The sequence below is a fragment of the Oncorhynchus clarkii genome, chromosome 6, assembly GCF_045791955.1.
Source record: "Oncorhynchus clarkii lewisi isolate Uvic-CL-2024 chromosome 6, UVic_Ocla_1.0, whole genome shotgun sequence".
Taxonomy (NCBI): Eukaryota; Metazoa; Chordata; class Actinopteri; order Salmoniformes; family Salmonidae; genus Oncorhynchus; species Oncorhynchus clarkii.
In genome coordinates, this window is record NC_092152.1 from 18,532,920 (window position 1) to 18,547,372 (window position 14,453).

The 14,453-nt window shown below is 44.2% G+C and overlaps 1 protein-coding gene across 7 annotated transcripts in view; it reads right to left on the minus strand.

The window, feature by feature from the left end:
* Nucleotides 1-1,085: 1,085 nt before the first annotated feature.
* LOC139410699 (ATP/GTP binding carboxypeptidase 1) overlaps nucleotides 1,086-14,453 on the minus strand; it is a 53,476-nt gene continuing 40,108 nt past the window's right edge. For 5 of the 7 annotated variants that reach the window (XM_071156109.1, XM_071156110.1, XM_071156116.1 and 2 more), the window contains 7 exons: nucleotides 11,289-11,439; nucleotides 10,950-11,130; nucleotides 10,670-10,799; nucleotides 9,949-10,080; nucleotides 8,758-8,934; nucleotides 5,862-6,022; nucleotides 1,092-2,253 (listed from right to left, as the gene is read on the minus strand). In XM_071156109.1, the coding sequence (XP_071012210.1) occupies nucleotides 2,085-2,253; nucleotides 5,862-6,022; nucleotides 8,758-8,934; nucleotides 9,949-10,080; nucleotides 10,670-10,799; nucleotides 10,950-11,130; nucleotides 11,289-11,439 (1,101 nt within the window). In that variant the 3' untranslated portion in view covers nucleotides 1,092-2,084. Of the gene's footprint in view, nucleotides 2,254-5,861; nucleotides 6,023-8,757; nucleotides 8,935-9,948; nucleotides 10,081-10,669; nucleotides 10,800-10,949; nucleotides 11,131-11,288; nucleotides 11,440-14,453 lie in introns of all 7 variants that reach the window. The other 2 variants (XM_071156112.1, XM_071156111.1) reach the window with 1 other exon arrangement.

Consider the following 14,453-nt stretch of genomic DNA (forward strand, 5'->3'; position numbering starts at 1 on the left):
TGCCCATGTCGTGTAAGGGCCTCAGCTTAGGCCAATAAGAGACTGTGAGACTGAAAGCCGTGCATGGTGCCCAAGTGATGTGTGTGTGGGTGTGATGAACATGGCGATCTTCGGGCAGCAGCTGAATGCCCCCCCATCGTCAGACAGAGAGAAGCCGGAACTGTAATTGGGTTGGGGGCGGAAGACGTCTTTTAGTTCTTTGTTCACCACATTTTCGAGCGTGTGATTGACACAGGGGAGGGCAGGCAGAGACAGGAAGTGGGGCGTAGGGCTGAAAGAGGAAAGAGCTGTTGATGCTCTGCATCTCTGATTAACATTTTCCTCCACTACTAATCCTCCTCCTAACACAAGGCTCTCTCAGTGTCCTGCAGCTTTTCTCTTCTCCTCCGCTGTCACTCTGCCCATCAGCGGCACAATGCGATGACAGAGAGAGAGGTTGACTGCATGTCCTCCAGACAGGTGGCTCTTTGGCTGATTTATTGACATGCACACTGTACAAATGAATTAATATGCTCTGTCTTCAATGACTCCTTTCATTCTAGATTTCCCTCTGTCCAATGTCCAGGTTGTCTGTGGGTCGTTGGTTTGGAGACACCACCCTCTCTCCATGTGTCCCCTGATGAACTTGAACCTTCTCCATGAAGCTTTGTCTAACCCATAGAGAATGAGAGGGCTCTAGTGGTCAAAATGTATTTTTAGCATGGGCAGCGCCATAGAGGGCCTCCACCATGCTTCTGCCATTTTAAAGTAGTCAACTGGGTGGGGATTCCTATGGGTTGTAGCCTCAATGGTGCTGCCCATGCTATCACAGACGCTATAATGGCACAGAAATAAAGAGGAGTCCACTTTCTGTATCAATGGTCCGACCTCAGATTGGCATATACAGCCAGAGGGACATTAGCGGTGGGCACACACATCACTTGCACTCAAACAGAATCAACAAACACCTCTAAAAATAGAGATAAAAAAATAATAATTCTAAAACACATACACCACATACACAAAACACATCCTTCAAAACAAAATACTCACCCTCGGGCTCAACATTCACATGATTAAATGGATAATAATACACTGCAAAATGATCCAGATATTTTCACATTCACATTTATTTCCCATGATTTCATTGCAAGCTTCAACTTATTTGTGTTACAATCAAATTAAAAGGTTTAGTCAGTTTTCTTTTTTTACTCTCACAAACACAGAGCGTTTGGCTGCCCAGTTCTATGGTGGTCTAGCATTTCCATCTACTAAACACACACACACACACACACACACGGTGCGTCTCACAAATAAAATAAAACTAAATAAATAAGAATAACATTAAAATAGTCATGCACCGACTGTACAAACACAACCAAAACCTAATAGCTACTTACATCTAGAAAAAATACAAGTAAAAAATAAAATGTCTAAACTACTCCCAGATAGCACCATCCTTCCTAAAACTCAGAACCATTGCATTGTACGGACAACCAACTAAGCTTACAGGCAGACTAGAGAAATACATATACTTCTCAGTAGCAGAAAACAGATCCACAACATCAATGTCAGTTTTGGCCTGAGCTTTTGACCTTTTACTGTGAGGTGGATTGTAAAAGTGCCTTTTCTTCTGCCCTGTACCTGTGTTCATGCGTACGGTATGCATGTTGATGTGTTACATGTGCAAATGGTTCTACTTTGCTTACTACCTTTCCGGTATGCCAATTGTGCGCTACTGTTATTAGTAGGTCATTGAGACATACTGTACTATTTATGCAAATACGACCAAGGTGTACATTCCATCTCAACTTGTGTCTAACCATAGAATTACCTATAGACATACGTAAATAGAGATTTAGAAATTCTCTTTGTGTAACACTTTTCATGACAAATGGCGACATTGCAACAAAACCCTTGTGTTAACTTGTGTTATTTGTCTAACGTGTCTATTCATTCTATAACGCTCTAAATTATCATGAGATATGCAAGGCAGATATAGCATGGATGTGGTATCCATGATGCACCAAGGCCAGAGGGAGAGGAGTAAGTAACTTCAGAGCAAAATGGGGATATCTGGTTGGGTAGTGATCAGGGGGTTTGAGCTAGGTGAGTGAGTCTCTATAGTTGTTGGACTCGGAGTCGGAGAGGTGGTTGTCGTGGGGGTCGGCGGTGTTGGGGTCGTTGTCGGGTTCGTCGCCACTCTCGGCGCTGTAGTCCACCTCCTCCATGAAGGATGCCTCTTCATCCTCCAACAAGTACGTACTAGGGGTGCTGCTTGACAACACAACACACAGACAGACCATCATTCTAGGCAGGCTCAATGTGTGAAATAGGACTAACATAAAACACCCACCAAATGATTTGAAAGAAAACAAATATTTGACCACGGGTCTGGACAGAAATGAGGTATAATGATTTATAAGATTTCAGAAAGAAATTCAGAAGATAAAACTACTGTTCAGGCACGTAAAATAATACAAACCCAATGACAAAAATCAAATCAATCACTAGTTGTGCTGCGTTTTTGATAGAGACATCTCTTCTTACGCATTGGTTTAGTGGTTTAATGGATAAATGTCTCAGATGTTTAGTGGTTTTAGTGTTTTTTAAATGGTTTTTAATGGTGTGAGGTCTTTGAAAGAGGATCCTGTGGAGACAGTGGATGGTTGGGGTTCAGTCATTGACCCCTGCTCCCCACCCCAACCCTCTCTCTGCCCCAGAAAAGGGTAAAGTGGATTAGGAGGAGGGTATGACGGGTTGTAATGGGATGGACAGAGTGCTGTCTGGAGAGGAGTATTAAGATCCCAGAGTGAGAGAGCTTGAGCCATTACAGTCCATTAGAGAAAGACTGCAAGGGCCGCACTTACACCGGACCGGCCACACACACACACACACACACACACACACACACACACACACAACAAAGGCAACACACACACACAAGTGCATGCACACAAAGGCCACACACACACACACGTGCATGCACACAAAGGCAACACACACACACGTGCATGCACACAAAGGCCACACACACACACATGTGCATGCACACAAAGGCCACACACACACGTGCATGCACACAAAGGCAACACACACACGTGCATTCACACAAAGGCCACACACACACACACACACGTGCATGCACACAAAGGCAACACACACACACGTGCATGCACACAAAGGCCACACACACACACACGTGCATGCACACAAAGGCCACACACACACACCACACACACATGCATGCACACAAATGCCACACACACACACACACACACACACACACATGTGCATGCACACAAAGGCCACACAAACACACACGTGCATGCACACAAAGGCCACACACACACACACACGTGCATGCACACAAAGGCCACACACACACACGTGCATGCACACAAAGGCCACACACACACACACACGTGCATGCACACAAAGGCCACACACACACACACGTGCATGCACACAAAGGCCACACACACACACACACACACGTGCATGCACACAAAGGCCACACACACACACGTGCATGCACACAAAGGCCACACACACACATGCATGCACACAAAGGCCACACACACACACGTGCATGCACTGTACACATACAGGGCCTAGTGAACATCTATACAGCCCTTGCATATGCTTCTAATTTTGTTGCCTTAAAATGAAATCTAAAAAGTGAATACATTATATTTTTTGTCCAACAGATTTACACAACCTAGCAATGTTGACAAAAACAATGTCCCTGAGAGTTGTGCAAGGTTGGTAGAATATTATTGTAAATTATTCACAGCTGTAATGGCAAAAGGTGCTTCTACCAATGTATTAATTCTGGGGTGTGAAGACATACACAATCAATATGTTCTCATTTTGTGTTTTTAGTCATTTGGAAAATGTTTTATAATTCTTCTTTCACTTTGAAAATGTGTAGATTGTAGGGAAAAAAACTTATGTCATTACTTTATAGATTACATTTTATGGCAGAAAAATGTGAAGACTGCAAGGGGAATAGCCTTCCACAGAAACACACGCGCACATGCACAAAATTCCAATCCTATTGTTATGATATCATTGGTCTGATGATTAAATATTAAACGAGAAAAAGCATAAAGCTGTGATGAGCCTATAGCCAAGCCCTGAGGTCTCTAACCTGGCTACTTGATGGGAGTCAATGAATACAGTGCATTCGGAAAGTATTCCACATTGTTACATTACAGCCTTGTTTTAAAATGAATAAAGTCATTTTTTCCCTCAATCTACACACAATACCCCATAATGACAAAGCGAAACCAGTTTATTTTTTATTTTGTATGTAAAAAAATGTATATAAAACATTTTTTTAAAACTTATTTACATAAGTATTCAGACCCTTTGCTTTGAGACTCGAAATTGAGCTCAGATGCATCCTGTTTCCATTGATCATCTACAACTTGATTGGAGTCCACCTGTGGTAAATTCAATTGATTGGACATGATTTGGAAAGGCACAAACCTGTCTATATAAGGTCCCACAGTTAACAGTGCATGTCAGAGCAAAAACCAAGCCATGAGGTCGAAGGAATTGTCCGTAGAGCTCCGAGACAGGATTGTGTTGAGGCACATATCTAGGGAAGGGTACCAAAACATTTCTGCAGCATTGAAGGTCCCCAAGAACACAGTGCCCTCCCATCATTCTTAAATGGAAGAAGTTTGGAACCACCAAGACTCTTCCTAGTGCTGGCCTTGCCAAACTGAGCAATCGAGGGAGAAGGGCCTTGGTCAAGGAGGTGACCAAGAATCCGATGGTCACTCTGACAGAGCTCCAGAGTTCCTCCGTGGGGATCGGAGAACCTTCCAGAAGGACAACCATCTCTGCAGCACTCCACCAATCAAGCCTTTATGGTAGTGGCCAGACGGAAGCCACTCCTCAGTAAAAGGCACGACAGCCTGCTTAGAGTTTGCCAATAGGCATCGAAAGGACTCTCAGACCATGAGAAACAAGATTCTTTGGCCTGAATGCCAAGCGTTTCTCGAGGAACGAGGGAAAGATGAAATGAGCAAAGTACAGAGAGATCCTTGATGAAAACTTGCTCCAGAGTGTTCAGGACCTCAGACTGAGGCAAAGGTTCACCTCCCAACAGGACAACGACCCTAAGCACACAGCCAAGACAACACAGGAGTGGCTTCGGGACAAGTCTCTGAATGTCCTTGAGTGGACCAGCCAGAGACTGGACTTGAACCCCATCAAATATCTCTAGAGAGACCTGGAAACAGCTATGCAGCGACCCTCCCAATCCAACCTGACAGAGCTTGAGAGGATCTGCAGAGAAGAATGGGGGAAAGTCCACAAATGCTGGTGTGCCAAGCTTGCAGCATTATACCCAAGAAGACTCAAGGCTGTAGTCGCTGCCAAAGGTGCTTCAACAAAGTACTGAGTAAAGGGTCTGAATACTTACGCAAATGTGGTTTTCATTTTTTTTTAATACATTTACAAACAAACACTTTGTCATTATTGGGTATTTTGTGTAGATTGATGAGGGGAAAACAACTATTTAATAAATTTTATAATAAGGCTGTAACATAACAAAATGTGGAAAAAGTCAAGGGGTCTGAACACTTTCCTAATGCACTGTAAATACATTAATTATACATGGATAAATCAATAAATGCAAGAGGAGATTTGTTAAAAGCCACATTTAAATGTCATGAGGATTCTGAGGATGACAGCGGACGGTGCAGCTACACTACTGTCCTGAGTGTTGGCCATGCTGCAACTCTCAAACTAGTGTGCCATGTATGGTTTATTGTTGGTAAGTGGGATTGTGTGTGTGACCTGGTAAGTGTGAGCGTGTCTAAGTGTGCGTGTGAGTGAGTGACCTGGTGAGGGGGTGTGTGTCTGACCTGGAGCCTTTGCAGCGTGTCTCCGTAAGGTCACTCTCGACATCCAGCAGGTGTGCGTGGTTCCTCAGCTTCAGGGGGGAAGTTAGTCTCTTCAGTCTTAGCAGAGCCACACAGAACTGGGCTCCCATCTCCTCTAGCTCTCTGGTGCCTATCTGAAGACCCTGGACACACACACAATCACTTACTGTACAAACATTATATAAACATACACAAGCATGCATACTCAGTGCACACACATATTATTTTAGGGCTGTCCCCGACTAAAAAAAACTCTTGGTTGACCGAGAGTTCTTCCATTTTAAAACGTATATTTTCCATATATAGATAGATCCTGTGTTTTAAATCAAATCAAATATATGCACTGAACTTGTCAGATGCTTTCAGCGCACTCTTTGATTAAATAATTAAGACACAAATTACTAAATGGAGTCCGACTGCAATTGATTTGATTGTACTGGGCCAGACGAAGACTTGCTGAGCTGTGTAAAAAATTAAAAAAGACAGCGAGTGACTGTGTGATTAGCACCCAATTGTCTCTGTCACCCCAGTCAGATGTGTGGTATAAATTTGACTATTTGTGGAAAATACTGGAGATCAAGAACAAGAAGGTAAGGAGCAAGGTCTGCCTGCATATTATGTGTGCCAAACAGGTGCTGTTATATTAGAATATCATTTTTCTGACCGTTTGGAACAATGTAAACACTAAATCAATTATAAGCACGTTTTTTTGTGGAGCATTTATTACAGCAAAGACTAAAAACTGTTGCATTCATTCGTGAATGCAATTTCTGAAATGGAACAGTTTGTTTACGCTAATTATTCAAGTGGCTTTATTATTTTATTTAAAAACTAAAATGCTTAATTGCATTTCAAATCATGAATGACTCATATGCTGTGAGATGACATGAACAAATGAATGATTGATACAGTACTGTAGCCTATAAAAAGTTGAAATATAGGCCGAAGTAAGTTACGGTATTAAGACTATACAGGATGTGGTCTTTGGCCTCCAGCATCAAGGTGGTTATTAAAGGTTGCTATGCCGATCCTACTAATGATAATGACATTACTTATTAGTTGAATTATGATCATAAGAATAACAATAAGGAGATCAAGAAAAAGGAGGGTTATTATTTTTAAATCAATTATAAATCATATCAAAGGCTGTTCTAATGGGGAAAAAAGTGTAACGCATTTATTACAGAATAGCGAAGATTAAAAAACAGCCAAATTTGTTAAATTGTTGATCCGACATGTTGTGGTTGCGTGAGGCTTGGCACTCACTGAATCAGTAGGCTATTAAACAAACACTCAAGCAGGATCTGTCATATGTCTGTAGCTAGTTATATACAGTAGGGATGATTTATAAAGCCAGGCACATTTAACAGTTAGGCTATTGATTATAGACCTAATAAAGTTGGGGTTTCTTCTCTCCTCACTTTTCCTAGACAATTAAGGCAAGGGCTGTTTTCGAACTCTGCTGCTGCCTCCACTGCATTGTTCTCAACACCAATATGCTGGTTAACCTTGCTATTGTATACATAGCAACATGGTCTAGGAAAAGGCGCCAATTCAACAGCGCACTGATGTGTTTCAAAACCATGGACAGCGACCATTAACTAACGCGGGAGAAAGTGCATCTGTTATAAAATAATATTTTTTATTAGTGTTGCACCATTGTTCTTATGTAATATAACCATATACAATGTCAGTTGCACGTCTTACAAGTGATGGACTGTGCCATCCCTACGGCCTCCACAGTGGATTAGTCCACTCAGACAGGCGCCAATCAGACAGGTGTCTTGTACACCATTAATTATTATTTTTTGCTACCGCTCGACTTAAGAAATCTCGGTCGACCAACAGCCTATCGACCAAACAATCGACCAGTCCTCTAAATGAAGTCAGCGCTGTATTATTTACACTTAAAAACATCACGCACGCACGCGCGCGCACGCACGCACGCACGCACGCACGCACGCACGCACACACACACACACACACGTCTGTCCCATGCGCAATCTCAAGTCTACAGTGGGCTTACAGTAAAATGGTTGTGTTGTGGAGCATTGTGATTCAGAGCAGAGGCAGGTAGCCGAGTGGTTAGAGCGTTGGGCCAGTAACCGAAAGGTTGCAAGATCAAATCCCCGAGCTGACAAGGTAAAAATCTGTCGTTCTGCCCCTGAACAAGGCAGTTAATATGTAACTGCCACTGTTCCTTGGCCGTCATTGAAAATAACAATTTGTTCTTAACTGACTTGCCAAGTTAAATACATGTAAAAAAGAAATAAAGAGGACACTGGCTTGGCACGAGCATGACAAATAGAACGTCAACAAAATGGGCTTCTGTCTTCTGACATCTGTCCAAACAATTTCCCCATAAATACATAACCCAATCAGGAAGGATGAGAGAAAGGGACCGTACCAAACTGGCAACCCTAGCCTACCCCTGGGCTCTGCAGATGTTGACATTGGCAACTCCAGTGCTGAGAGGGCTAGGAGCTGCCAGAGGTTTCTGCACTCACTGACTGACAGGCAGAACATCGGTACACTCAATTGTGTTTTTTCTACCTTCCTAGTGGAGACCAAACAGTTGATTCCCATTCATAACCCAATTTTCCCTAACACTAATTGTAACCCAAAGCCTAAAATTGCCATTTTCCTTGTGGGGACAGGCGCATGTTTTACTAGCCTTGTGAGGACTTCTGGTCCCCACAGGGACAGTAAAACCACACACACACAGTTCTGTCCCGTGTTTAGTGGATATGACATAATAAGCCCGATGATGCTGCTTTTAGTCACTGACAGTATGATTTACAGGACTATAGCTCCCCCTGCTGGTTGTTAGTCCACACACACACACCAGGCTGTATCGGCACACACACACCCACCCCACCTTGTATTTGCCCTGGTCACAGCCGCAGAGTGTGCTTTCCATGGTGTAGCTGCGCTGGACTCCGATCTCCCTCCACACCACCACGCGGGCCGTGGCCTCCTTGGAGCGCTCCACCACAAAGCTACAGCTGGCCATGCTGAAGGCCGGTGCCATCTGGGACAGGATCTTAGGCAGAGTCTGAGGGACGGAGTACGGGGGAAGAGTTTGAGCTCAACACCCATAGACAATAGACAATGAGGGCATGCCTGTGGATGGATGTACGTGAGAGGATCTAAAAGAGAAACAGTCGGTGTGTGTGTGTAACTATACACTGTGTCCGCATTGTTTCCAGGTGGCCTGATGTCTCCCTGTATGCAAATTATTTGAGAGATATTGTTGCTGAGTTGACCTGAGATAAATTGTACAGCCATGAAAATTCCATGAAAAATGTGGAAAGCATATCCAGAGATTCCTATAAGAGGGATCACAGCTGTACTGATGGTAATCTGTTCTGATTTATCATCAGGGGTTCATTGGCTAAATGCAAGTAATATGTTTCTGAGCCAGAGCCTTAATACCTTGACGAACATAAGGGAAGATAGTGTGTGTGTGTGTAGGGCTGGCACAATTACCGAGCATTTGTGCGGTTGACTCTGTTTCTGTGGTGACATGGACTTTAACAAGGTGATGAAACTTTGTTGCTCCTTTCTGAAACAAGCAGCGTGTTGTAGCAAAGCATAGAAATAGAATCAATAGAATGGGCTTGGAACGTCTAACCCTGAAAATTTGACTGGTAAAGTCATGGGTACACTCGCAATGGCTGCCTGGTATTGTGATGCAATCATTTCCATGGTAATGTAGAATGTTCATTAAAATTGTGATAACGGATGTGGCTCATGCAATGGAATGTATTTTTTGTAATGTCAGTTGAATCAACAAATCCCAACACATATTAATGGGTACGCTCCCTGCTTTGCTCCTATGTACACTTGCAAAGGCCGCCAGTCCCACCCATTATGCAATCATTCACTTGAATGGGGACGCCCGTTCTATTCCTTCTATTTCTATGGCAGCACATGCAGTCAGGACCGGAGGAGAAAATGCACCCCAAACGGTAATTACGGAGACCGCAGTTATTTGACTGGCCAATTACTGTCATCCAAAATTCTATGACCGTCACAGCCCTAGGTGTGTGTGTGTGTGTGTTCTCACCCTATAACCAAGGTCTTCATGTAGCTCACAGGATGTAGCACTGATGTTGGTCTCCCATACAGTCTCCTTCAAACTGCAACCGTACATAAACACGTTCTTCTTCCGGGAGTGACCGTGGTAGTCACAGAACACCTACATAGCAGAGGGAAGGAGAGGACTCAGACACACAGGGAAGGAGAGGACTCAGACACACAGGGAAGGAGAAGACTCAGACACACAGGGAAGGAGAAGACTCAGACACACAGGGAAGGAGAGGAGTCAGACACACATGGAAGGAGAGGAGTCAGACACACAGGGAAGGAGAGGAGTCAGACACACAGGGAAGGAGAGGAGTCAGACACACAGGGAAGGAGAGGAGTCAGACACACAGGGAAGGAGAGGAGTCAGACACACAGGGAAGGAGAGGAGTCAGAAACACAGGGAAGGAGAAGACTCAGACACACAGGGAAGGAGAGGACAGACACACAGGGAAGGAGAGGACAGACACACAGGGAAGGAGAGGACAGACACACAGGGAAGGGGACAGAGATTGTGAATGTATGAAGACAATCAAACTTCATCAACCTGGCTTTCCTGCCATGACTGTTAGGGAAAGAGAAAAGGTTAAGGTAATGGCTAGGGAAATGGTTAGCGTGACAGAGTTAGCCACGTGCGACCAGCGCTGTAAGGGTGTCGGGCTATGGCACATATGGTGGGTACGGTAATCAACCGTGGGGCTCACCAATGGCGCCCTCTGGATGGCAGCGAGGTACTGCAGCAGGCTCTTAGTGTGGTAGATGGTAGGATGCAGCTCAGGACTGGGGTTCTGCCACTGTCGGTTCAGATCCTCCCCGCTCAGAGAACAACGGTGACTGGAGGGAGGGGCGGGAGAAATGGAATGAGAAAAAGAGAACTTGAGTTTGTGTGCGCACGTGTCTGCAATATAGTATTGGTTGTGTGTGTGTGTTCGCGTATGTGTGCGCACATGTTCATACGCGCATTGTGTGTGTGTGTACACTTACTTGCCGTTGACCACTCCGTCAGGGTTGAGCATGGGGACTATCTTGAAGATGTAGGCCTCCCTGAGACTGTGTGCCAGGGGGCTGCTACCCATCAGGAACTCCAGGGTGCCCTTCATCACCCAGCTGGCGTTGGTCTCCCCTGGGTGCACCCGCGATGACAGGAACACCAGCGGACGGTTCCCTGGACACACACACATCACACAGTACATAGAAATACACTCAGCAGCACACACACCCCCCCAGAGAAGGAGGAGACAATTATCTGACAGACAGTGATATCTTTAACTCAGTTCAGGTCAGTGTTCCTACCTCAGTAGTCAGTGGTCAGTCAGTACTCACTGAACTGGCAGATCTGGTCATTGCTGGTGGACTCGGGCATGGCCGTGATGGTGAGGAGGGGGCAGCTATTGCCCCCCAGAGTCTCACACAGGACGTCTTCGCGCAGGTAGGTCTGAGGGGTCCTCAGCGCCTCTAGCTTCTGCAGGTGCATCTGGGCAGGAACACAGACGTAAGAAGGCTTTACACAACGGTGGAGCTCTGTTGCGCAAACATCAAAACAGTGAAACTTTAGTTTTTTAAAGAGTTGATTTATCTTTTATACCTTTAGAGTACAGTAGGGGTAGTGCTATGCTGGCTGGGCGGCATGCACCCTAGCGTGCATGCCGCCCAGGAGTGTTGGGCCAGTAACCAAAAGTTTGATTTATAAATGGATTGGTTAAACAACAGTAATTGTGTGAGGGCGGGGATGCAGGGTTCTGTTCCAAACAGCACAGTTAGGAGAACTCAAAATAGCACAAAAATAGCACAAGAGTTGAAGACTCTTCTTCTTCTTTGAATCATAAAAGTGCATTGAAATGACTTAGGAACTGTGTACACGTTGGAGAAGTGTGTGTCCAATTAGAGACACCAGTTATTCCTCTCACTCAAACCCTTGTCATTTGTTTTGTCTCATGTTGCACCCCACATTATCCAGAAATATTCTTTTTTTAATTTACATTTTTTTTTACCCTTTTTTTTACCCTTTACCCCAATTTCGTGGTGTCCAATTGTTGTAGTAGCTACTATCTTGTCTCATTGCTACAACTCCCGTACGGGCTCGGGAGAGACGAAGGCTGAATGTCATGCGTCCTCCGATACACAACCCAACCAGCCGTACTGCTTCTTAACACAGCGCACATCCAACCCGGAAGCCAGCCGCACCAATGTGTCGGAGGCTACACCGTGCACCTGGCAACCTTGGCTAGCGCGCACTGCACCCGGCCCGCCACAGGAGTCGCTGGTGCGCGATGAGACAAGGAGATCCCTACCGACCAATCCCTCCCTAACCCGGACGACGCTAGGCCAATTGTGCGTCGCCCCACGGACCTCCCGGTCGCGGCCGGTTACGACAGAGCCTGGGCGCGAACCCAGGGACTCTGATGGCGCTGCAGTACAGCGCCCTTAACCACTGCGCCACCCGGGAGGCCCCAGAAATATTCTTATAATGTTACTGAATGTATCCAGAGTATTTTCAGATTTCGTTATCAACAAATGCAGCAAAAAGTACAGTAAATATAACATTCACATAAAATCAAGAGTGTAATGGAGAGATTCAGTCTTTTATTCTACAGGCCATCCATTGGTGAGCTGAAGCTGAAGGGCAGCTGGGTCATGCAGCAAGACAATGAACCAAAGCAAGTCTACATCAAAATGGCTGAAGAGCAACAAATGTAAAGTTTTGGAAAATGTCCATACCTAAAACCAATGGAGATGTGGCAGGACCTGAAATGAGCAGTTTATGCTTGAAACCCACAAATGTCGTGGAGTTACAGAAGTTCTGCATGGAGGAGTGGGACAACATTACTCCACAGTGATGTGAGAGTGATCAACAACTATAGGAAGTGTTTGTTGCAGTTATTGTAGCTAAAGGTGGCAAAACCTGTGTTACTGAAAGGGGGCAATTAATTTTTCACACAGGAGCATTGGGTGTTGCATAACTTTGTTTCTTAAAATACATGAAATAAGTATCACATTTTTGTGTTATTTGTTCACTCAGATCCCCTTTATCTAATATCACGTTTTGGTTGAAGATCTGATAACATTCAGTGTGGAAAATATGCACAAATAAAGTAAATCAGAAAAAGGGGCAAATACTTTTTAATGAAACTGTTAGAGTAGTGTAGGTGTAGTGATATACAGTACCTATGGAGTAGTGTAGGTGTAGTGGTATACAGTACCTTTAGAGTAGTGTAGGTGTAGTGGTATACAGTACCTTTAGAGTAGTGTAGGTGTAGTGATATACAGTACCTTTAGAGTAGAGTAGGTGTAGTGGTATACAGTACCTTTAGAGTAGGTGTAGTGGTATACAGTACATTTAGAGTAGGTGTAGTGGTATACAGTACCTTTAGAGTAGAGTAGGTGTAGTGGTATACAGTACCTTTAGAGTAGTGTAGGTGTAGTGGTATACAGTACCTTTAGAGTAGTGTAGGTGTAGTGGTATACAGCACCTTTAGAGTAGTGTAGGTGTAGTGGTATACAGTACCTTTAGAGTAGTGTAGGTGTAGTGATATACAGTACCTTTAGAGTAGAGTAGGTGTAGTGATATACAGTACCTTTAGAGTAGAGTAGGTGTAGTGGTATACAGTACCTTTAGAGTAGGTGTAGTGGTATACAGTACATTTAGAGTAGGTGTAGTGGTATACAGTACCTTTAGAGTAGAGTAGGTGTAGTGGTATACAGTACCTTTAGAGTAGTGTAGGTGTAGTGGTATACAGTACCTTTAGAGTAGTGTAGGTGTAGTGGTATACAGCACCTTTAGAGTAGTGTAGGTGTAGTGGTATACAGTACCTTTAGAGTAGAGTAGGTGTAGTGGTATACAGTACCTTTAGAGTAGTGTAGGTGTAGTGGTATACAGTACCTTTAGAGTAGTGTAGGTGTAGTGGTATACAGTACCTTTAGAGTAGTGTAGTGGTATACAGTACCTATGGAGTAGAGTAGGTGTAGTGGTATCTAGTACCTTTAGAGTAGGTGTAGTGGTATACAGTACCTTTAGAGTAGTGTAGGTGTAGTGGTATACAGTACCTTTAGAGTAGAGTAGGTGTAGTGGTATACAGTACCTATGGAGTAGTGTAGGTGTAGTGGTATACAGTACCTTTAGAGTAGTGTAGGTGTAGTGGTATACAGTACCTTTAGAGTAGTGATATACAGTACCTTTAGAGTAGAGTAGGTGTAGTGGTATACAGTACCTTTAGAGTAGAGTAGGTGTAGTGGTATACAGTACCTTTAGATTAAAGTAGGTGTAGTGGTATACAGTACCTGTGGAGTAGTGTAGGTGTAGGGGTATACAGTACCTATGGAGTAGTGTAGGTGTAGTGGTATACAGTACCTTTAGAGTAGTGTAGGTGTAGTGGTATACAGTACCTATGGAGTAGTGTAGGTGTAGTGGTATACAGTACCTATGGAGTAGAGTAGGTGTAGTGGTATACAGTACCTTTAGAGTAGTGTAGGTGTAGTGGTATACAGTAC